This window comes from Hydractinia symbiolongicarpus, chromosome 10 (assembly GCF_029227915.1).
Source record: "Hydractinia symbiolongicarpus strain clone_291-10 chromosome 10, HSymV2.1, whole genome shotgun sequence".
Classification (NCBI taxonomy): Eukaryota; Metazoa; Cnidaria; class Hydrozoa; order Anthoathecata; family Hydractiniidae; genus Hydractinia; species Hydractinia symbiolongicarpus.
In genome coordinates, this window is record NC_079884.1 from 16,732,636 (window position 1) to 16,758,042 (window position 25,407).

Genomic DNA, 25,407 nt, shown 5'->3' on the forward strand with positions numbered 1-25,407 from the left:
GACAGCGATGCTGACCCTGTGGCCTTTCACACACCCATCCCGGTCCCCATCCACTGGCAGAGAGGGGTCAAAGCTGACTTGGATCGGGATGTCCAGCTCGGTGTGATAGAACCTGTTCCCGTAGGAGAGCCAGTTACCTGGTGTCACCGCATGGTCGTGTGTGCTAAGAAGAACGGAAAACCCAGACGAACTGTGGATTTCCAGCCCCTCAATGCGCATGCAACAAGAGAGACCCACCATACCCAATCGCCATTCCATTAGGTACGATCCGTGCCACATAACACTAAGAAGACGGTGTCTGATGCATGGAACGGCTACCACAGTGTCCCATTGCGTCACGAAGACCGGCACTACACCGCGTTCATCACGCCCTGGGGTCGCTACCGATACTGTACCACCCCCCAGGGTTACATATCTTCCGGGATGGTTATTCTCGAAGATTTGACGAGATCGTTTATGACTTTCCCAACAAGATCAAGGTCATCGACGATGCGCTTTTATGGGCAGATACATTGGAGCAGAGTTTCTTCCAAACATGTCAGTGGCTGGATACTTGCGGGAGGAACGGTATTATACAGAACCCTACGAAGTTCGTGTTCGGAGCGGACACTGTCGAATTTTCGGGCTTCGAGATAACAACTGACGATGTGAAACCGTGCCAGAGGATCATTCGAGCCATCGCGGATTTTCCAAGACCTAAACACATTACCGATATAAGGTCTTGGTTCGGACTCGTTAATCAGGTGACTTACGCCTTCAGCATGACCGATAAGATGATACCCTTCCGTGAGCTCTTGAAATCGAAATCAACCTTCTACTGGGATGCTCATCTGCAACGCCTATTCGAAGAGTCGAAACTCAAAATAATCAAGGAAATTGAGCATGGAGTCAAGATCTTCGACAAGTCTATGCCAACTTGTCTTGCAACTGATTGGTCTAGAACCGGCTTAGGATTTTGGCTCTTCCAGAAACACTGCAGCTGTCCAGGCACCATACCATTTTGTTGTACTGAGGGCTGGAAAACTGTTTAGTTGGCAGCAGATTCACTCATCCCGCTGAGTCACGCTACGCGCCTGTAGAAGGCGAAGCATTAGCCGTAGCCGACGCACTGGATAAAGCTCGGCACTTCGTACTGGGATGTGACAACCTGACCATCGTCGTCGATCATAAACCACTTCTTGGACTGTTCAACAACCGATCACTAGAAGATATTCCCAACAACCGGCTCAGAAACCTCAAGGAGAGAACGTTGCGATATCGTTTCACTATGCACCACATCCCTGGCATTAAGAATCGTGCTCCAGACACAGTCTCCCGCTATCCCACCGGTAGTCAAACTCCAGATAAGATGCACCTACCGGATGACGTTGCTTACATCGACGATGATCAGTCGATATCGGCATTGATCCCCTTCGTAACACCACCTCTGCATCGCATGATATACGACGAGGCCCATCCTACGGTACGCACTATCGACACCGATGCTGCGGTAGAAGAGGGTATCCGATTCGCTGCTATATCCACTATAAACTTTCTGCAGTCAGTATCATGGGACAGAGTCCGCCTGGCGACTGCCAGCGACACTAATATGAAAAATCTGGTGGAGATAATTGAATCAGGCATGCCACCTAATCGTCAAGATCTCCCTCTGGACCTCCAACCATACCACCAGTTCAGAGAGAACTTATCGACAGTTGATGGTGTTGCAGTATATAAGGGCAGGATAATTATACCACCACAGCTTCGCAAAGACATCCTTGCTGCGCTCCATGCCGCTCATCACGGAGTCACGTCCATGACAGGTAGAGCAGTGTCTTCGGTCTTCTGGCCCGGTATGATCACAGCCATCATTCAGCAGAGGAGCAATTGCAGCCACTGCAACCGCATGGCACCTTCTCAACCTGACGCACCCCCTTCACCGCTTAATTACCCGAAATACCCGTTTCAGTACATCTTCGCTGACTTTTTCCACTACAAGGGCCACTACTATCTCGTCTGCGTCGATAGGTATTCCAATTGGCCTATCGTGAAAGAATCTTCCGGCGGAGCGCAAAGCCTTATTAACATCCTACGACGCACGTTCGTCACCTATGGTATCCCAGACGAATTGTCTTCGGATGGGGGCCCAGAATTTACTGCTGCATCCACCAAATCCTTCCTGAATAATTGGGGAGTGAGCCATCGTCTGTCTTCCGTGGCATTCCCGCATAGTAATTGCCGTGCAGAAGTCGGTGTGAAGACAGTCAAACGCATGATTACAGACAACACTGGGCCCAATGGTGAACTTGATACTGATGCCCTCCAACGAGCAGTACTACAGCATCGCAATACGCCAAACCAGGATACCACGATGTCCCCAGCCATGTGTTTGTTTGGTAGACCAATCAAGGATTTTATACCGATCCTTCCCGGCAAATATAAACCGCACCCAACCTGGCAGAGCACCCTGCGGGACAGGGAAGGGGCCCTCCGAAACCGCCACATGAAGGATGCGGAGAGGTTGTCTGAACATACACGACGACTCCCCCCGCTTCTGGTAGATGATCGCGTCAGGATCCAAAACCAAATCGGTCCCAATCCCCGGAAATGGGACAAGACCGGTTCCGTGGTAGAAGTCAAGCAATATGACCAGTATGTCGTACGTACAGATGGTTCCGGCAGAGTAACGCTTCGTAATCGCAAGTTCCTCCGGAAGTATGTCCCTGTTCGTCAGCCAACACCACCAGTCTCTATTTTGGACACACAGAATGTACCACAACCAATTCCGGCTACAACTGGTCACACCTGTTTGCAGCCTACATCATCCGATACGCCCATGCCCTCAACGGGTCCCCAACCCTCAGATGATCCGCGCGATCGGTCCACCAGGAGCCGACATCACCAAACATCCCATTGGATTCCGAACCACCAGTGGAGCCGTGCCCGGCCCCTTTGGGCCATCTGCCGCCTCGTAGACCCACCAGGGCTCGACGACAGCCATGCAAGTTGAAGGACTACGAATTGACATGACATTTCCCGATCTCTAAACGTTCGTCATCTCTGTTGCCACGATGACTAGGGGGAGATAGAGAACTATTATGTACTGTTTACACTATTATGTACTGTTTCCATTATTATGTTTTATACGTTTGGTTCATCCTACTTATCATTGAATCGAGTTTCACCTTGGAGGAAAGAATACGGAAGGAGTATTCTTTCCTCCAAGGTTTCACAACACAAAATAATATTCACAACTAGTCGATAAAGCCCGTGGAAAAATCCATTAAGGCAGAATAAAAATGAAAAAGAATGGTCATTTGAATTTTGATGACGTCAGCAACCCAGCCACAATAAAAAAATAATTCAGAACCTTGTTTTCAAGTTGCCTCTATTCTGTAGAGCTTAAACTGCCGATAAAGAAAATGTATATGATCATGTGCTTTTGATGAGTGGTTAATGAGATATAAAGCTTTAAAAATTTTGCTGACGTCGGCAATAGCCCGTCAAAATCCAAATTTTTTTTAGAAATTTGTATACCTGTTGCCTTCATTGTATAGATCTTAAAACGCTGATCAAGAAAATATATAGGATCATGTACTTTTGACAAACGGTTGCAGAGATATTAGGGTTTAAAGGTTTTTTGATGACGTCATCAACCCGTCCATTGCGGAACGGATTCGGTGACCCAGGTTTGGGAAAATTACCCAAATTGGTCCTAGGTGATCCCTAGTTACCCACGCAGTGAAAAATCATTGACGTCACCACCTCGTTTCCAAGTTATTTGGCCTTAAAGTTTTAGGCTTCATTAATTTAATAAGATATTGAAGTTAAAGTACTGTTATTGACGTCGCGCCGTAACGTGATAAAATTTAACATTAAAGACATACTTTTTTTGGCGACTTCAAAAAGAAATTTCGGCGACATCAAAGGAAAATGACGATATCCACTATGACCGTCACATACACCTCTTATTATTATATAAGACTAGTCGATAAGGCCCGTAGAAAAATCCACTTAGGCAAAAGGACATAAAAAAAATAAGTTGCTTTAGATGTTTTTTGTTGACGTAAGAAATGCATATAGAAAAAAAATGTTCTTAAAATCTTACACAAAATGTCAAATGTCAAATCTTACACAAAATAAAAAAAGAACAGCTTGCAAGGTGCAAAATCTAGTTGATAAAAAGTTACAACAACGACACTCACAACATCGACACTCACAACACCAATACTCACAAAACCGACAGTAAGAACACCAACAGTCACAACACGGATAATAACAATGTCAGAAATAACGCATCTCAAATATGTACATCTTATAAGTGATTATGTTGAAAACCCTCAGTATTTTATTCTGAAATGTCGAAAAGTTGGCCTGCAAGAGTTAGCACAAATCAACAAAAATAAGTTCTTTACACATTTTAAATATTGTCTTTCCCTTAAAAGCTTATACAAAAATATGAAAAAGCCATAGTTTAGAAAACATTAAACGTAAATCTACAAAAATCAGTCATTTCAGTTGCATACCATTCTCTCCCACAAAAACTTACACACAGTGTAAAAATCAACCAGTTAAGAACACAAAATTTTTTCTTTTTTAGTATGATGATCCGTACTGGCCTTTACCAACAATTCTGAACCTAAATGTCAAAAAATCAATAAGCAAAGAATAAACTTGAATTAAAACAGATCATTATTTTGGAAACATTGTATACGGTTCATAAACAAAAGTTTACACAAAATGTAAAACAGATTGGTTTTTGAGAAACACATCTAAATCAACAAAAATAATTTCATTCAGCATGTCGTATATTGCATCAATCTTCCACCAAAAGGTTACGAAACACATCAAAATTTAGAAAAATCAGTCATTTCAGTGCATACAGTCATCGCCCATTAGATTACAAAATCAGAAACAAAACAATAATAAATAACTTAACACACACACTTTAAATTCTATAAAATTCGTTCCACTTGTCATATTGCATGTGGTAAAGTGCACGGGCAATGTGAAAAAAATTATAGATGAATCCAGCATGACGTGATTTGTTTACTTTTTAGCAGTAAGCTCCTTGGCTCTGGCTTTTGCGTGGCAGGAAAAAAGATGCTAGGATTTGGTAAAGAAAGGTCTTTTACTGTGGATTTCTTCTAACGGGAACATCCTTGGGGTTATAAACTATTATCGAGTGTAGGTTGATGCCTTGTTTTATTTGAATTCATTAAAAGTCATAAGAATGCCTTCGTTTGTTTGAAGAAATGAAGTGAAAATTACTTTGCTTCACCTAGCACCCCAATCTTTTTCCCTGCCACGCAAATGTTAAAGCTGAAAGAGCTTACGACTGAAAATGTAAACAACGGAATTCATCTATACTCTCTATGGGCTTAAAAATACATCCTACTATCCTGCAAAAGTTCAAGACTTTGAAAGATTTTGTAGGTAGCTAGCTAGCTTGTTACATCATAATTCGTGCTCATAAAAGAAGAGAAATTTGGAAACTATAGTAGTTAGCTATATATAATTAAAAAAAAGGAATAACAACAGAAGTCATAGGTTAGAGAGCTAACCATGGGATGGGGGAGAGCTGGACTTGGAGGCTAACATTAGCTAGCTAACAGTAGAGCTAAGACACCCAGTTAAATATACTTAAACTGGGAACACTTACCTAAAACTAAAGCTAGCTATTTATGCTTAGTAAAACACATATAGGGGGAAGCAATAGTAATGTAAAATTAATAACATTACAGTTCAACATAACCAAAGTTTTCCGTTTTTTAGTCAGCCAACAGCTTTATGTAGCATTTTGAATTTTAGGACAATACATTAGTTACGCGCCAGGGCTCATGAATTATGCAACATACAAAACGTAAACAAATATGGCTACATACGCGGTAAAATATGAAACTGTGGCTTTTCCTGGGAAATGCGAGTCTGCTTGCTCCACCGACATAAAAACCAAACGAATAAAAATATCAAAGTTCTTACTATTTGTGATTTCAAATCCACTTTAAACTCTAGCCTTTGTTTTCTACTTCTAACTTTACTTTACATCTAGCTCCACTTCTCACTTCACTTTTCTACTTCTTCACTTGGTCTCTTTTCTTTTTAAATATATAGCTATGCTTTTTTAAACCACTTTTTTCCTTTTTTTCAAGGTAAAGGGATCGTTCTTCTGTGCTTTTTTTGGTGGCCTTTATTTTCTACTTCTAAATTTACTTTACTTCTAGCTCCACGTAGCTCCACTTTCACTCCAACTTCACTTTTTCTACTTCTTCACTTGGACTTTTTTCTTTTTAAATATGCGAGTCTGCCGGACACTTAACTCTAGCGACATAAAAACATAACATCTAAAAATATCAAAGTTCTTCCTATATGTGAATCCAAATCGACTTTAAACCCAAGCTTTTATTTTCTACTTCTAACTTTTCTTTACTACTTCTAGCTGCACTCTTCACTTTCGAAGCAACTTCTCGTGGCTTCTAACTTTACTTTTGTACTTCTACTTCTCCACTTTGACTTTTCTTGCTTTTAATATCTGCACTTTTATGTGACTAAGGGATCGTCGAAAATAAGACATTTTTTAACCGCTTCTTCAGTTCGCCTTTTGTGTCGAGAACTTTGTCGAGAAATTTTTATGTTTGTTTGTTTTTACGCTAACGGAACTTTTTATTCGAATGCCGTCCCGTTCGAAAGTACGCATTTCAGCGAATCATACTGCTTATTTTCTATCACGTGGTTTCTAACGGTTGCGAGACAAATGTAAACAAAACAAAAAAAACTCGGCAAACTCGCGCACTCGGTTGTTAAAAACATCGTATTTGCAAAAGTCACAGACAGAAGCTCTGTAAAATTATAAGAGACTAGTCGATAAGGCCCGTGGAAAAATCCACTTAGGCAGAAGGACAATGGAAAAGTAGTTTGTTTTAGATTTTTTGCTGACGTCAGCAGTGCAATTACAAAAATATTTGGCGAAATTTAGTTTATTCGTTGCCTGTACTATGCAGATGTTAAAACGCTGACCAAGAAAATGTATATGATCATATCTTTTTGATAAGCAGTTAATGAGACGTAAGAGTTTTAACATTTTGCTGATGTCAGCAATGGCCAGTCAAACCTCCCAATTTTTTTTTTTAGAAATTTGTATACCTGCTGCCTTCATTGTATAGGTCTTGAAACGCTTATCAAGAAAATGTATAGGATCGCGTATTTTTGACAAACGGTTGCAGAGATATTAGGATTTGAAGGTTTTTCGATGACGTCATCAACCCGTCCATTCCGAAACGGATTCGGGGACCCAGGTTTGGGAAAATTACCCAAATTGGTCCTAGTTGGTCCCTAGTTACCCACGCGGTGAAAAATCATTGACGTCACCACCTCGTTTCCAAGTTATTTGGCTTCAAAGTTTTAGGTGCACTGTAATGGCTTCATTAATTTAATATAGGATATTGACGTTAAAGTAGTGTTATTTTCGTCGCGTCGTAACGTCAGAAAATTTAACATATTAGACATGCATTTTTCGGCAACATCAAAGGAAAATGAAGACATCCACTTTGCCTGTCACAGGACACACAGACACACCTAGCGTATTATTATATAGACTAGTCGATAAGGCCCGTGGAGAAATCCACTTAGGCCGAGGGACAATGGTAAAATAGGTTGTTTTGGATTTTTTGATGACGTCAGCAGTGCAGATACAAAAAATAATATTTGGAGAAGTTTAGTTTTCGTTGACTGTAATGTGTAGAGTTTGAAACGCTGATCAAAATAATGTATAGGATCATATATTTTTCAAGGAACACCTAAGGAGAAATAAGGGTTTAAAAAGTTTGCTGACGACAGCATTGGCCCGTCAAAACTCAAATTTTTTTTTAAGAAATTTGTACACCTGTTGCCTTCATCGTATAGATCTTAAAACGCCGATTAAGAAAATGTATAGGATCATGTATCTTTGACAAACGGTTGCAAAGATATTGGGATTTAAAGGTTTTTGATGACGTCATCAACCCGTCTATTCCGAAACGGATTCGGGGAAGCAGGTTTAAAAACTTACCCAAATTGGTCCCAGGTGGTCCCTAGTTACCCACGCGGTGAAAAATCATTGACGTCACCACCTTGTTTCCAAGTTATTTGGCCTCAAAGTTTTAAGTGCACTGTAATGGCCTCCTTAACTTAATATAGGATATTGACGTTAAAGTAGTGTTATTGACGTCGCGCCGTAACGTCAGAAAATTTAACATATTAGACATGCATTTTTCGGTTACTTCAAAGGAAATTTCGGTAACATCAAAGGAAAATGAACACATCAACTTTGCCTGTGACAGAGACACGGAACTGGCGTATTATTATATAGACTAGTCGATAAGGCCCGTGGAGAAATCCACTTAGTCAGAAGGACAATGGAAAATAGGTTGTTTTAGATGTTTTTTGATGACGTCAGCAGTGCAGATACAAAAAAAATTGGTGAAGTTTAGTTTATTCGTTGCCTGTAATGTTTAAAGGTTAAAACGCTGATCAAAATAATGTGTAGGATCATATGTTTTCGACAAACGCCTAAGGAGATATAACGTTTAAAAATTTCGCTGACGTCAGCAATGGCCCGTCAAAACCCAAAAATTTTTATTTAGAAATTTCTATACCTGTTGCCTTCATCGTATAGATCTTGAAACGCTGATCAAGAAAATGTATAGGATCATGTACTTTTGATAAACGGTTGCAGAGATATTGGGGTTTGAAGGTTTTTTGATGACGTCATCAACCCGTCCATTCCAAAACAAATTCGGGGACCCAGGTTTGGGAAAATATCCCAAATTGATCCTAGGTGGTCCCTAGTTATCCACGCGGTGAAAAATCATTGACGTCAGCACCTCGTTTCCAAGTTATTTGGCCTCAAAATTTTAAGTGCACTGTAACGGCTTCATTAATTTAATATAGGATATTGACGTTAAAGTAGTGTTATTGACCTCGCGCCGTAACGTCAGAAATTTAACATATTAGACATGCATTTTTCGGTTACTTTAAAGAAAATTTCGGTAAGATCAAAGGAAAAGGAACATATCCACTTTGCCTGTTACAGACACACGGAACTGGCGTATTAATATATAGATGATAAGAATAACAGCTTGCAATCAATCAATGTCTCAATCATACTACACTGGCAAACTATTCGCGCATGATTAACGCATGTTTTCAGTAGATTAATTTTCCTGATGATTTCGATCGGTAGACCGTAATTTGTAGTGCGGATAGTCGGGTTTAAATACGAGAAAACGAGACAGAGTTGTGTCTACTCTTCTATGCTATATGTTGTGAAAACCTGGTTTCTACTCCTGGCTATTATTAAAAAAAGGGCAATTCGTAGTCACGATAATGTTCGTTTTTTTTTTACTCAATAAAATAAACACTCACACATAGACTGGTTTCTGCAATATCAACTATTTCAATCTCTTTTCAAAGTGTGTAGCTCGAAGCACTACTTTTTCAGATCGGAGGAATTACATTTGTTGCTTGATATCTCAACCTCGCCAAAGGATACATAAATGTTCAATGTCAAACAAAAATCAAATCATGCATTTCAACTGTTGCATTCTTTTTAGAAAATTCCGGCGTAGTTTATTTTAATGTCTATGCGATGTTCGGTAACGGCATGGTCATTATTTTATTTTGATGAATTTTTTGCATCCCGCATCGTGTTTGAGACAACAACATGACACACGTAGCTAAAAATACTTCCGTCCAGCATTTCCAATCCTTTCAAAATCTAAAATGGTTTCCAAATTCAAAACTTTTCTCCATTTAACTTAGGTAGCATACAATTGTTTTAATTTATTCTAGCCACTTAAGATGCTTCCTACAATTGGACCTGACCCAGTTAAACCATGTTGAAAACGAAGCATCCACTTGTCGTCCATGTAACCATACCCGTGAACGTTTTAGGCGTTTTTCTTCCATATGTGATTTTCATTCCTTCGGAACTTTAAAACCCGCGGACGTTTTAGGCGAATCGACATTTTGTCTAGGGTCGCCCCGGGTTTGCTTTTAAGTAAAATATCTATGAAAAAATCGATAAAACGCGGCTTTGTCACGAAGTCGAAATCGGAAATCGGAAAATAATTCTGTTTTTTATAGATTATTCTATCTACTATAGAATTTTTTGCCTAGGCAACAAAATTAGGCTTAGGCAAATGCCTAGGCTGCTTAACCCTAGGTCCGTCCCTGCGTGAATGACATATGAATTACCATAAGAATTATGTTACTCGCATTGGTGTCAACAAAGGCAAATATTCTGAACACATTTTTTTTTTGCATTAATTAGTTGCGAAAAACGTTAACACTTTAAAAATAGTTTTCAAGCAATGACGACACGAGGCAATATTTTCATGGGATAGTAACAAATTTAATTTTGTTACAATCGTCCATCAAAACAAGGCCTTCCTTGTTTTGATGGACGATTGTAACAAAATTAAATTCTATATAATATAATTGGCTGGGCACAAAAATGTTCACTCAGAATTGCTGCTAATGGCAGGGACACGAAGGTACATTTTTGTGTTACTCACAGCATGTTTTTGTTCCCAGAAATACCACGGTGATAGCAATTAACGTAAATTAACGTAAATTTTGATACTATCGCTTAAAAAAAGTTGCCTCGTGTCCCGTGGCATATTGCCTGAACACTAGAAGCCATAAATATAGGAACACGAAATAAATTATCAAACAATATACAACAATTAAAAAGAATATAGACAGGTTCGCATGTATGTAACAAACATTTGCCAAAAACGTTTTGGTATATAGGGGCTATGAAACGTTTTCTTGCTCTCTTTAAAAGCTCCTACTAGCAGCGCTGAAAACGACCAATCATCAGCAAACTTAACTATAACATTTTGAGCTTACCAGTTTCATTGGAAATTCAGTTAACAATTTATATATTTATATAACGTGTACGTAGTTTTATGTTAAACTCTCCTTTAACTTTTCGTGGGCGTCACTAACATCAAAAGTTTACATTCATTTCGTAGCCCACTCAAATAGAATTTGAATATCTATTCCTCTATTAAACAAACTTTTGATAAAATGAATTTTAATATAACTCAGTAATTTTTTGAAGTGACGTTTCCCAGTTTATCTTCCATCGTTCTTCATCAAAACGCAGTTTCTTGCATTCAGCATTAATCGCAGTGATGCTTTTTGCCGAGTGTTCGTAATATTCCTAAAAACAAAAGCTTATTCCTAAAATATCGAATTCACTGCAAAGTTGGTATCTTCACAAGTGTTATTGCCAAAGGCTATTGATTTCGCGTATACACATCAGCATACTTATTCGAATTCTTTACTCGAATACTTCATTTACACTTGCGCAAATTTATCCGGATTTGAGTGAAATTACTAGAAACAGAAATTTATATGGATTCCGTATGAAAACGATAAAATAAATTGGAAAAGTTTCCGAACAAGCTTTTTTTGGATTTGTATAGATCCGTAATCATTGCTCCAATCCGTATAAATTTTTAAAGAAAACTGACAATAACGCTAAATATCTTCAGTATACCTTATTCCAGAAAATTAACAACAATATTAACGCCAATTTCGATAATTCGCGGTAATTAAATGCCATAACTTAAAGTGTAACGCAAATATCCAGTACGTTAAAAAGTTATAGCTTTACTGCAAACACAGTTTATAACTCGATTTTACCCCGTCTTAGCAAAAATAATCGGTTAATATTATTTTATTTCGCAGAATAAGTTTCCGTGAAAGTTTAAGAATTAATCACAACACCGGGCTGAGCGCTTAGTACAGGTATGTACTGTATAGGGGTGAAACGCTTCTCCAAAAACCGTTTTAGCAACGTCAGTTTAAATAGAAACAAAGTTTACATCCAGATACCCCATCATAGCAAAAACAACCAGTCAATATTATCTTATCAAACTTTATTGCAGCTTTAAAAAAAATCATAGGAAACAGTCTGTTGTTTACACCAGGTAGATCACTTAGTACAGGTGAACCAAGTTACACATGAATAAAGGTGTAACACCCCCCATATAGCTGCAACTTCGGTTTAAATAAAGACAGCCCGTCATTACCCTGTCACTCCAGCAATTTTATTTTGCAGAATAAGTTTTTTGTCTGTAATAAAATGTTTAGCATTTTGCATGATAATTATTAAGATTTCGGATGTATATCAGAAATCTCATTAAAACGAGCGGTCTTTTCCTTCTTTTTCTTCTCCGCCCGACAATTACGAAAAATGACGTACGTCGCACGCGATCTGTAGTAGTTGTCATGGTGAACACACACTTGTCCCTAGGTTTATTTAATAAAGCGCTGGGAACGGGTTTTATTGAAGGGGGTTGAAGTTATAAAAGTTCTATTGGAGTATACTTTCATTAGCGCTCATCAAAATCATAAAAAGACTTATCATGGATAATTTCGTATGATAGGAAGAATGTTCTAAAAACTCAAGCTGCGCATTCAAGGAATGTATATAATTTTCATTCGAAAATTCAAATCTCGAGTTTGCCCTGTATTATTATTATTTCCTTCTCGCAATAAATAAAACAATCAAATATAAATCTTGCCATGTTATTTTTTCCGACCTGAAAGAAATATTCTTAAATTTAAGAATCTAATTTTGAATACCAATGGCAAGAAATTTTAATAGTATACTATCACTATTAAGCGCTTACTTGACGGCTAAACAAGACCCTGGTACAGGCTGCTTTTCATAACCCATATAGTGGTTGTTATAAATAATTAATGATTTGTCTCGCTGTTACAGTTTCTACGTCTAATAAAAGCAATTTGATTAAGTGCTTAACACATGGCGGAGACGATGTCTTTTAGTTGTTTATATTTTTCAACGCTTGACTTTAGAAATACAATATGATCCTTTCCTTCCCTCAGCTATCCACTTTCCCAGTTGAACTATAGTTTCTTAGAAGCAATATATACTGCGTTTAGGCAGCAAATAATGTGATCTAAAGGGTCAAGCTGGTTCACATTTCCCGACCTGTGTTGGTAAATAAAGATGCTAGGTGTCAAAAACAATTAGCTAAGAAACTTACAGAAAGGCCTTAGCAATTTAATGCTTGACCCAAGAGATAGATTAATCTGCTATCACTTAAATGTGTATATATTGTATAGCATTAGCCATTTAATAATGCACTCAATCATAGTGCCGTGTTTTTTCCTGCGTGCGCAGAAATGGAGGTAATGTGTCCGCTTGGTTTGTTTACATTTATACGTCCATATCTGTGCGCGCATCGGGCATTACGTAATCACTTAGATGCGCGCGCAAATAAATATAGGGACTGTGATTCCATGTATTACGTGGCACCCAAATTAGTCATTTTTTTACGACTCCCCACCTCTTGTAACCCATCGTACTGTAACAAATCTAGTACTACACACCCACCTTTTTACGTAACATTTTAAATTTTATGACCTTGTCTATTCATTTCCATATTCCTTCAATACCAAACGCAAACTAGTGCTCTTATGAGAAAAAGATATATCAGGGCCATATATTAAGCACACAAGATGACATTTTTTGTAATTTTGTGTAAATCAAGAGGCAAAAAATTAGATTTTAGTATAAACCCTAGACGATGTTTTAATTATGTAATTTTTGTATATATATGAGCACACGTTTTTAAGTTTTATACCTGATGATGTAAGTATACTTACGAAAAGCTTCGTTTTAATTTAATACACATATATATTTTAAACAATTGTAGCGCAGTACATTATTAAAGTAATAATTTTTACAGATTACCTATCGGTTAAAATTTCGCCGGTCAAAATTTCGCCGGTCAAAATTTTTCGACGCAAAGTTTAAACCCCCTTTCACAAGAAAACAGTTTTTTAGTTTTTTTACTTATATTTTAGAAAACAAATGCTAATCAATAATAATACAAGTGTTTTTTTCTTCATTTTCAAGACATTCTTTGGTTTCTTATTTCTCTTCTAGTACCTCAGTACTAGTACTTTCTATTTCAAGGTCAATTTAAAAATCACTCTCGTCAGAGCTTTCGTCGTTATGAATAATCCCAGTAAATCATATGAGTAGAAATCGTCAATGAAATCTTTCATTGTATCTTAAACCCATCGCTTGGGACATGAGAATGTTAGTTGCGAAGGTATCTCAAGCCCTCCTTAAGGAATAGGTGATGGCTTATAGTTTAACGACTTTACATTACCTGTGATTTTTCCATTCTCTTGTTTAATGGTAAATGTAGCGGGAAATTTGTTTCGGGACATGACCAACGGTTTTCCATCCATCGAAGTATCTTTCTTTTGCTTTTACTGCACAGGCATATGGATCAATCGTAATTGAACTTTGGTTGGTTTCAATTTCAATCTTAACTTTCTCGTTTACTTTCGCATTCGACCAAAGTGTGTGTTTATATGGTACCCACGTGAAGCAATTGTCGCCTGAAAACTATAAGCAGACATTTCTCTTCTCTGTGTATAGAGAAATAAAGACTGTGCCATTCATTAAAGTAAGCCAGTCGAACAGTTAATTCTAAGATCGTATCGAATGTTCAAATAGTGTTTTTATCAACATTTGACCTTCTATTACTGAAAATGTCGTCGAAAACAGATATAAGAGCATTTTTTAACCGTAAAAGAGAAGCAGGTTCTGATGGACCAGCTTCTAAAAAGAACAAACCATCTAACCAAGAAATAGTTGTCTCTGCAACAGAAAGTGTAAATAGAGGAGAAATTCAGACGGTCAAGGATGAGGCAGAAAAGTCAACTGCTCGTCAAAACTACAACAGCGTACCAAAGCAAGTTCGCATAGAAGTTGGAATATATGCTTTGAGGCATAGCACTAGAGATGCTCTTGATCATTTTTAAAGAAATATCCTAAGCACAAATTTAAACGAACTTCTGTAAACTCTTGGAAAGCATCACTCAAAAACAATAAAAATGACAAAACTTCGGTTTTGTCATTTTTAAAAAAAATCGGTCGACAAAATCTTTAGTCCAATGAATTGCTGACAAAAACATAATAGGCTCACGTCTTGCGGGTACCGTCATTTCGAGAAGGATGGTAATCGCCACCGGGACAGGAGTTATAAAAGCAAATGATCTAGGTATAGGTTTTTTATTTTCCGGAACGACAAATAAGTAGGAAATTTTTGGCATTAATTATTTTAAAGCTTTAGGTTTATTACTTGAAATATTTCTCAGGTTAAAAAAGAGGTTAGTAAGCTGCATAAAAAAGTCCAAGAGATTAAAAAACATTTCCATTATTTCATAATTTAGGTTTGTTGAAAGAATTTGGTGGAGCACTAGAATTAACTGAAAATCGGCCTCGTAATGTCTTGAAATCAATGAATTGGACTAAAAGGAAAGGCACGACTGGAAAAGTGGAACCATCAAAAAAGTTTCTTGAAGAAGAAAAAACTTACATTCCAAAGAAAGATTTCAAATATTCCTTAAGCTCTTGTTCTGAATCTCGACCAGACCCCTCTCTCCTATGTATCTCCTGGGAAGTATACATTTTTATTTAAGGGGCAAAAAATGTCCCAATCAAAGGGCTTGATGACAAAAGAGAAATTAGAGAGACTTTTGTTGTTTCTGCTACTGGTGCTTTTCTTCCTGTCCAGCTCATTTATCAAGGGAAGTCAAAAAGATGTTTACCTAAATTTGCATTTCCAACCAATATTCATGTCACGTATACTCCAAATCATTGGTCTAATTTAGAAAAGTATGAAGATCTATTTAAATAAATCATTTTCCCATATTTATTTATATATATTTAGCTGCCAAAAAGAAAGAGCTTGGTTCCCCAGAAGAACAGTGGTCCTTGATTATCATGGATACTTTTTAAGGTCAAGACAACGACGAAATTCAACGATTATGTGCGAAAAACAACTGTGAATTGGTTATTGTTTCGCATAAGGGTTTGTCGACTTCAAACACGAATAAAAACACGCAAAATAGAATATTCAATTTGGTGAAACATTTCGTCGGTCAAAATTTTTAGTCGGTTATAAAATTTGTCGGTCAAAACATTTCGTCGGTTATACAATTTCGCCGGTGAAAATTGACGAAATTTTTTTCACATTTTGTCACTTTTCACCGACGAAATTTTTTAACCGATAAGGTATTTTTTGTACATTTGGGGAGATCTTAATTCAGATAAATTTTAAACATTTAAAAATTCACGAAGAGTTGTGTTACGGTGTTGTATTGTTGAGAAAACATATTTATAGAGAAGGGGGGAGGTCAACAAAAAAGGTGCTAATGCAGTTATTCTGTAGGGCCAGGGTCCGATCCCAGGTCCCAGCTAGTATTTTTTTAAAAAAAATGTAAAACAAATAAATAAACTATAAAGGTTTGAAGATATACTAATAAAATTTTAATTTAATTTAATTTTAAAAACAGGTCGAAATAAATAAAAAGATTCAAACCTCAAAAAAATCTAGAAATTTGTTTGGTTGGCGCCTGGCAAACGGCGCTGGAATAGGATTGGATCCTACTATTTCGCCAGGTCGCTGCGACCAGACAAAACATTTCCTCGAGTATCTGATTTTAAAGTCTGATCAGCTTGCGTTTTTTTTATTTGCTACTTAAACTTATGACCCTTGCTTTGCCCGCTAACAGTAACGAGATACAGGCTAGAAAGCCACTCACTACATGAAACATTTTGCAAGTTGAAGATAATACTATGGGATAATACTTATTTATTTGAAATGACGGAACAACATTATAGAGGTTCTGTACAAAACAGGCTACTTGCGAACCCAAAGGGTATAAAAATTACATGCGAACAAAAATCCCAAATCTTTTAGCTTGCAAGGGATTTTCATTAAGAAATTTGTTTAGCCAAACTGCATTTTGCTACTTTCACTTTTTAGCCAGATGTATAGCTAAAGAGCTAGATGGACACAACTCCAACATAGAAATAGATTAATCATATAATAAACTGAATTAAAAATTTGAAAGAATAGAAATATATAGCTAGCTGGTTTCAGGGCAGGATACTGCCTCGAAATCTACGTCCCAGCCAAAATCTTAAAATAGATTTGTTGAAGATTATACACGGCTAGAAAACGTGACGATATATTCATCTTCACAGGTGAAAACAAACAAAATAAATATTCCTATAGATAAAGTAATTAGAAGAGAAAAAGGTCAAAAGAAGACCTACAAACCTCACACCACTTCCAAACCAAAAATGGCCTTCGTAGCATGCTTCTCTTTTTTTTTCAGGGTTTGTCGTGATTCCGAAATTAAGGTGCCAAAAACCAAAACAAAAAGTAAAAATCAGGTTCTGCAGAAATTTTTCGAAACGAAGTTACGCGCAACCATTTTTAACAGAATACGACTATTATCAAAGAGATGCTTTGAAGAACATAAGAGAAACTGGTTGTCAATTAATCCATGCTCAAAATAAAAACTAACATATTTCCTGTTTCGCGTTATTTTCATACTATTTGTAAAGCTCAGTTTGCACTTAACAGCAAAACGGAACAGAACGGAACAAGATAAGTCAAGAAAAGTTAAAATGACTTTAACTTTCAGTTTGAATCAGAGCGGAAACGTTTATCAACCAAACAGATGCCAGAAATCACAATTGTTTGTCCCGATCTGTTCCGTGTTTAAATTGAAATTCAGCTTCATTTTTTATAAACATTCGCGTTAATTTCCTTCGTGTTAATTTCGTGATCGTTAATTTTGTGCCTTGTTAATTCACTGGAATAAGGTGATAATATCAAAACCTGATTTTGTACATAAGTGTAAACAGATAAAAACGAATAAAACCATTCCAATTTCAAACTACCACATTTTTGTTTGAATGAGTATAAGTGCGTAAGCGTAAACGCAGTACGAGTAAACATTACGTTCAAATTTCACAACATCGTACCTTAAAAGACGTATCTCTCGCATGCACAGCAGCTTCATGTGCGTCTGTTTTTTTAATAGATATCACTGGTGTCAAAGTATTGTTACAATCTTCTATTGTATCCTTATCGACGTTGTATTGGGATAAATCCAATCCTGGCCATGTATATGTTGAACTAGTGCTGCAAGCATTCACTGAAACAAAAGTTATAAAATGGAAAGAAGAAGTTCATTTTTTATTATTTTTTCGAGGCTGGCTCCAGCATTTTTAATGTTCGGGTACAGCCAGGCATAACAATGAGATTATTATGCGCGGAGGTAGTTTTTACGTTTAACGAAGGGTTAGATTTGCGGTGATCACACAAAATTTGAAATGCAATTTTATTAAGAGGTTGCAGTTACTTTAATAATAACAGGATTGTGGCAATGTCTGTTCATCATCAATCTGGTACCCGTCCTTTATATATTTGCATACCAAGCGAACTTACCTTCATTATTGATAGTATTCTTTGTCGACATTTTTTCTTTCAGTAGTCGCTTCTCACTTATCGGTTTAATTTGCAAGGCTAACAAAAACAGACAGTCAGAAGAAAAAAATAAAAAGCAAATATATAAATTTAATCGGCATAAATGTTAAAAATTTATCGTTACGTTAAATTAGCCGAAATAGCCAACAGTATTTACACTTAGATCGAGTTGGTTAACAGAAGGAGTAACTTACACTGAGTTGGTTGACAGGAGTAGCATGTACTCTTCTGTGCCGAATAAAAGAATGGGGAGAGCGATAAAAGTTTAAAATATGAATAAGCGGGGGTTCTTAATAAAGTTTTTTTTTAAATTACGTATACATAGCAACGCAATGTTTTAAAAAAATCAACACGTTCGCATTCCAGTCAAATAAGAATGAACTGAATAAAAGTGTAATAAACAGGGTGCTAATAAGGGTGAAAGTATTTAATGAGACTAACTTATCTTTAGCATATCACGATGATTTGGGTGTGAAAGTATTTAATACGAATTATCAAAAGCTAATAGCATTGATTCGAATGTTCAAGAAAAAGCAATAAATTAAGTCAATACCCCCTTCGACGACGTCATCAAGTGTAACAACAGAATCAAATTGTGACATCAATATCAAAACCATATCCTGCAATTCTGTCAAGAACGTAGTCAAGTTTAATCTCCCATATTCCATCATTAGTTGCTCATAGTTCTTTAGCATTGTATCGGCTTCCACTTGTCTTGATAATTCCATTTCACGTAGCTTAGCTAATTCGTTTTTATTGTTTGGGTGTCCAAGTGTAGGACGGAGAAGAGTTTGATGATTTCGCTGAAAAAAAATGACAAAACAAGAAAAGTAATTGAGGCTTTCCCGATCTCAATTTATTAAACCCGTGATAATGGCAACATTCAACTAAATGCCGGGTAAGTAAAAAAGAAATAACTTTAAGAAAAGAGGGGAACACTATCTTAATACAATATAAACTGTTTTGACTATCCATACCGAGAAATATTACCCGAGGTCAACAGTATAGACCGAGTTTGCGAGGTCGATATGCTGACCGAGGGTAATATTTCTCGGTATAGATAGACAAACAGTTTATATTGTTGTTCGATGCTTTTTTTCAAATGTTTGTAGAAACCAGGATTATTTTCTAAAGATTTACTTTTGACAAGGTTGTAAAAACCAGGTTTTGTTAAAAAAAGAAAACGTTCGATTAGAATTTCATTGTTTCAATTTTTCAAATACATGTACAAAGGGAAAACAAAACATTGGAATAACTATATATAGAATTTTTTTAAACGTTTTTAAAGTTTATTCTTCGTCAGAAGAAAAGAGTCTATCACACAAATTCGACGTCGTTTTGCTTGTTGCTCATTGTGCTGATGAATGTTTATATATATTAAAAACGCAGTTATTTATGTGTGCACCATCGAACATGGATTTAAAAGTATTAACATTTCTTGATGATGAGATGTATGTGGTGTTTGGGATGTTTTGCAAAGAACGTTTTTTTTTGTTTTTTGTTTAAACTGATTTCATCGTCGATTGTAGAAACTGACTTCAAGGATTGGGATGGCATAAACTGAATTCCAAAATCGAAATTACTTTCCAGTTCTTCAATGATACTTGAATCGATCATGTTGTTGTTTTTTGTAGCTTTAAAAAAAGCTGTTTTGTAAAAATATAGTTATTAAAGTAAAATTTCAAGACTTGTATGTAGCTATGTTTTCACGATTCTCTGGCAATGTTATTTGTTTACATTTATAGCTACCATTATGGTTTCTAAGAGGTTAAAAGTTATACAGTGCTGTATAAAGCCCGTCGTTAAGGATTTTTATCCAATCAGCGCTACGGATTTCCCGTATTAACCGGTTGAAAATAGCTATCAGTTAAAAATTTTCAATATAGATTAAAAATGCTTCACACAGGGACTTTACAATCTTTTATTCACCTTGTTTTTGTCCGTTTGTTCTTTTTTTCGTTTCAATGCTGTCGTGATTTCATTTCGAAATTTATTCAACCTCTCTACGTACTTATTCGCCATAGATGAAGTTAACAGCAACGGAAGCTGTTCAATGTTTTGTGAGAAACGTCTGATTTGTGCACGAAATTCTAAAACAGAAGCAAAAAATAATTTCACAACTCTTGCAAATTTGGTTAAAATTTCGTGAAAGTTTCCGCTTTCTATCAAAGAAAGAGAAAACGTGGACAAAAAGAAAATTTGGACAATATGCTGTTACCTAAAAGGAGTCACCAAATTTTGCCTGAATTAAAAACCTTGAGCCAGGGCAATAATTACAAGCAGGTCTTTACAAAATGGTGTAAAAGAAGCTAGGGATGAATCAACTAACCTTGTATGGAAGAATTATAAAATGCGTCTGTTTGCTCCTTGTACCTCTTTAAACGTTCAATTAAACTTTCAGCGCATCCGTCAAAAGTTTCATTGATCAACTGTTGCCTTGTGAGTTGGCGTTGGCCTTTGTGGCGATAATACAACTTAAATATGATTGCATTAAATTACAAAGACACGATGAAACCATGGTATATGTTTTTTTTATAAGCAACTCTATTTTTTTAAATTCCAGCCTCAGTTGTAAAGAACTTGAATATCAGTCTGAAAGTTACTAAAAGATTGCTAAGCGTAATATCCAAATTTTCAAAATTTCATATATACAATTCCTATTTTAGGGCTTAATGTTATGTGCGAGAAAAAATACGTTTTACTCCTTCAAAAACCTGCTCTGTGAGTTGCTTTTTTAATTATCCAGACTCAAGCCATAGTTGTTTAACTTTACCAAATTTTAGCCAGGCCAGTTGCTTAGCCATTGATTACTTTTGAGTTAAATCTCAGCCTTAGTCCCTAGCAACTTAATAGATTGTAAAAACGTGCATATGGTCTACAAAACCTAACTGTTAATTAGATGACAATAAAATTTTGGATCGATATTTCAAAGCAAAAAGAACCGATTTTCTAACCTCTGAAGTACTTAGCATACCATCGAGTCCAGTTTGCAGTAGTCTCAGTTGAAGTGCTAAAAAGTTGTTCCTAAATAAAGCCGAAATTGCTGATAATTAGAAGTTACTATACACGAATTAGACAAGGTAAATGAGTACACATCCACGTACGACTATTGATTTTAATAGCACTGGTGTCAGACTTTCTAAAGTGATAGGACCAAAGGATATGCATATCTATCTGTGAAAGAAAGACACTAATAATTTGGAAAATAACTAGCACTAGTATCACTTACTCTGGTTCCACTTCCGGGTCGTTTTCTCCAAAAACGAGATACTTTTTGTCATACCTTGCACCATATTGCGTTCTTACAGTGCTGTTTTGGTGTCCGTAACTATGGAAGATACATAAATTCAACCTTGTATTCCAACATGCGCATGTTTTTTGAAATCCTGCTATAAAGACCGTGGGCTAAATACCTCTTTTTGTTAAAGTCATTTATATGCTGCAACGTCTCAACTTTTTTAAAAAAAATAGAAATTTTTTGAAATCCTTACTTCACGTAACACTTTTGATGAAGTACGAATATTTCCAATAATCATGCAAAGAACCTGCTACAACGGTGGCTTATATTGAAAAACAACTAACGGAAAACTACCTGTCTTCTTTTGTAATATAAACATTCTTACAAGTCACGAAAACAACATCACATATGTTTTATTTGCATTTTTTAATGTCGAAATTTTATCCCCAAAAAGCGATAATCATACACATTTTGTTGATTTGTGACGTCACACTGCGTACCTCAACAAGATTTAAAGACGTTGGACGAAGTCTCACTCACATCTTTCTCTTCTTAGAGTTAAATTTATTTGTGTTAGGTCATTATTGAGTGACTCGTTCCCAAACCAGAATATACGAAGGGGGGATAACAAAATGTTACTTCATCTAGATTGTACAACCCAAAACAAAGAAGTTTTTACAAATATGTTTGAACAAAGTGATGTTAGAAACCAGGTATGTTTTTTATCGTCGTAGAATTTAATAACATGCGAAGATAGGTAAAGAAGTAATACCACTTCCAAAATACAAAAAAATAAGACTATTTTTGTTTAGTTTTCACCAAATCACTTCGAGCAGATCCACACTTCATTTGACCTTAGGTTATATATTGTACAGATGCTAGTAAATTAACTGAAAAACAATCGTTGTCTTGAAAGATGTTTGATACAAAAATAACAGAAGAAAATCATGATAAAAAACATAAATCGAGACAATCACAAAAGACATGTTTACATTCCCTCGCCTCAGAATTACAAATTACAAGTCAGTACTTTACCGAACAGAATACCCTCCCTGACGTTATCATGGTGGCAATCGTGGTAATACTTTGACTTAAAAAATCTCGAGAATTAAGGGTCACATTATAACAAAAATTACAAACAGTTCTTATTCACACTATAATGAACATTTTAAGCCCAACTTGTTATTAACCGTTAGTTCTCCTTTAGAGTAAATACTCTTTGCTTTAATTAAAACACCAGTCGCTTAACACAGATGTTCGAAATTAGAATCCCGAGAAATTTTTTATCTTTATGGTACCTTAAAGGTAGTGTCTGCTAAAAACTTAAGGTTTTTTACCTTCAGGTTATTTTACATAAAGAATACATACTATTATTAAAGTACCGGTGTAAGGTTGTTTTTCAAACTTTCGGAGCTTCCTCCCTTGTGCGGCTACTTTTGATCTCCATTTTGTAAGCACTATGCACACAAAAACGAGGCTTACCTAATATACTTCCGCCTACGTCAGTGACAAGTTTCCAAATTAAGACCGAAAAACACGGAGACTGTAAAGTGGGGCTAAAAATGGCGCCACCATGGTAGGGTGCCGAAATGTTTGGCATTAAGACCCTCTAAAATAACCTCAAAACACTTAATTTGCAGCAGTTTTCTATTTGAAATAACAATAAATAGCACAGCAAATCGTGCATGCTTCAGAAGTATCTTTACGAAAACGTACATAAAAATAAAATAAAAATACTCCAAAGCAGGTGCAAATGACAGACAATTAGAATTAGCAGAATCTTCTGAATAGTGGGAGCATTATTTGCTGAACAAAATTTCCCAGATGATTTTGGCGCTCAACGTATTTGTTGATAAAATCATTTTCAATGTCAATAAAATCCATAGCATATTTCAGTTCCTTGTGGTTAAATAAATGGCCAGCTTGTTGAATCACTTGCTGGTCATGGGTTTTTGCAGCCATGTTTTCAATCAGCGAGCTGTAGAGAACGATCTTTCCGGTGTACATGATGTAAAAGGGTTCACCAAGATCTAATAAATAACGGTGAGAATGTTGGGTATAACATTCACTTCACAGAGTGGAGTGGTACAGATATGGTGCAATATATCTTCAAAGTTTGCAATTTTGACTGATCTCTAAAAATGAATTCTTCAACATAAACTGCATCGGCATTGATATAAGTGGTGTAGATTTGGCAGCTCTTGTTGGTAATCTTTGTTCTAGATTATCTTTTGAAGTAACCTCTCCAAAGTTAAAAATGCAACGAAAGAGGGTTAATCAAAACGCTCCTTGATAGATACAAAAACAAGATCCATTGTTATTTGTAATAATCTTCAACGGTTTTTGGATGATAAGCATTGTTGTTTTTGTTACCATATACATTTACATGAATGTAATCCATGATAAATTTATAGTTTAGGCGCTTCGTTTTCGTGGTAACGAAAATTCTGCGATAAATGAGATGTATAGTGCCTTTTTGACAGTAGTGTTGAAAAAAATCATTGCGTTTTTATCTGTACGCTTGTCTTTGTAAGTATCAATAGTTAGCTCAGTAATGTGCAAGCCACTCACTGCTGACATTTTTTTACTCTGCGGTGTTTTTGACAAAATAGCAAAAGATTGGATGACTAAGACACATACCATAGGAGAATTAAACTCCTGCATCTGATGCTGTATGCCAATGATTCACGCTTTTACATCAGTATCAAGACCACCAGCCGATAAACAGGAATTCCATAGTTTCATCAAACTCCCGTAGTTGTTGATAATTTTTGAATATGCATTCCCTCGTACTGTCCATCTTGCAACGCATAGTTTGTCAAGACCTGGTGTTGTTTCCACTGTATCTACGCCATCATGTTCCTCTTCGAATCGAATATTTTCTTATATATCACAGAGCATTCGTTCTCTCTTAGACGAATACTTCACAAGACATATAATTTCAGTAATAGTGCCCATAGTCTTCAAAAGCTTCAAATGGCACATAGTATTTTAATGCTAAGGTTCAGTGAATTACCCTGACAATGAGTTAGTTACAAGTGCTTTTGGTTGTTCAGCAAACATTCAAGTAGCAACTCCAGATTTCTTAGCTAAGAAGTTACTTGCTACATCATAAGCTTAAGCTCGTAAATATTGCACAGAAAGCTGCATTCGATTAATTCACATTTCAAAGCTGCTACGACCGTATCACTTTTTATATTTGGGATCTCGTAATATCCAACAAAATCTTCATAGACGGTAAATTTTTAGCGACCCATCCTACACAAATTGACTGAAGTTCTTTTTTTCGAAACATCGGTATACTCATCAGTCACAATTTCATAGTATGTGCTTGATTTCATCATTTCAACATTATTCAAAAAAACTTATTTTGAAAATCGTTATGTAAATACTTTCGCTGACACGGTCAAGTGTTACCTTCACTAATTAGGCGTTTCGATAGTTCAGCATTACCTTTACATAACAGTTTCAGGAGTTGTTATTAATATATCAAGTTATCAGTTTCATCGTCACCACATAAGGCAATTCTTCGGCAAGCAAGGTATCGAATACACTCCTTATGACATATCTTCTTTCAACATGCTCCTTTGTTATTTTATGTCCTGTGATTTCAATTACAATGCCACATTTTGGTATTAGTCCTGTATAGGTTGAAGCTACTTTGTGCCACTTTAACGCCTCCCTGGTGATCAGTGAAACACGCAGGAGCATTTTTCAAGTACTGAAGCCTCTTCTGCTATACGCATTATCTTTGTTGTGTTCCGCCGTTAATTGTTCTTTATATTTCCCGCATGTTATACAAAACACGGA

The 25,407-nt window shown here is 36.4% G+C and overlaps 2 protein-coding genes across 8 annotated transcripts in view; one reads left to right on the forward strand and one right to left on the reverse strand.

Moving 5' to 3' along the window:
• The first annotated feature begins 305 nt into the window (after positions 1 to 305).
• Positions 306 to 2,989, forward strand: LOC130612914 (uncharacterized). Its single transcript, XM_057434247.1, has 2 exons — positions 306 to 987; positions 1,032 to 2,989. Exons 1-2 carry the CDS (start codon positions 306 to 308, stop codon positions 2,987 to 2,989), a joined length of 2,640 nt encoding a protein of 879 aa, XP_057290230.1.
• A 7,267-nt stretch (positions 2,990 to 10,256) lies between these two features.
• The window catches only part of LOC130662341 (coiled-coil domain-containing protein 180-like), a 110,533-nt gene continuing 95,382 nt past the window's right edge, over positions 10,257 to 25,407 (reverse strand). For 4 of the 7 annotated variants that reach the window (XM_057461183.1, XM_057461182.1, XM_057461184.1 and 1 more), the window contains 8 exons: positions 21,589 to 21,687; positions 21,314 to 21,383; positions 20,689 to 20,833; positions 20,289 to 20,449; positions 18,913 to 19,162; positions 18,321 to 18,398; positions 17,855 to 18,027; positions 10,257 to 11,185 (listed from right to left, as the gene is read on the reverse strand). In XM_057461183.1, the coding sequence (XP_057317166.1) occupies positions 11,057 to 11,185; positions 17,855 to 18,027; positions 18,321 to 18,398; positions 18,913 to 19,162; positions 20,289 to 20,449; positions 20,689 to 20,833; positions 21,314 to 21,383; positions 21,589 to 21,687 (1,105 nt within the window). In that variant the 3' untranslated portion in view covers positions 10,257 to 11,056. Of the gene's footprint in view, positions 11,186 to 17,854; positions 18,028 to 18,320; positions 18,399 to 18,912; positions 19,163 to 20,288; positions 20,450 to 20,688; positions 20,834 to 21,313; positions 21,384 to 21,587; positions 21,688 to 25,407 lie in introns of those variants that run through there. The other 3 variants (XR_008988987.1, XR_008988988.1, XM_057461186.1) reach the window with 3 other exon arrangements.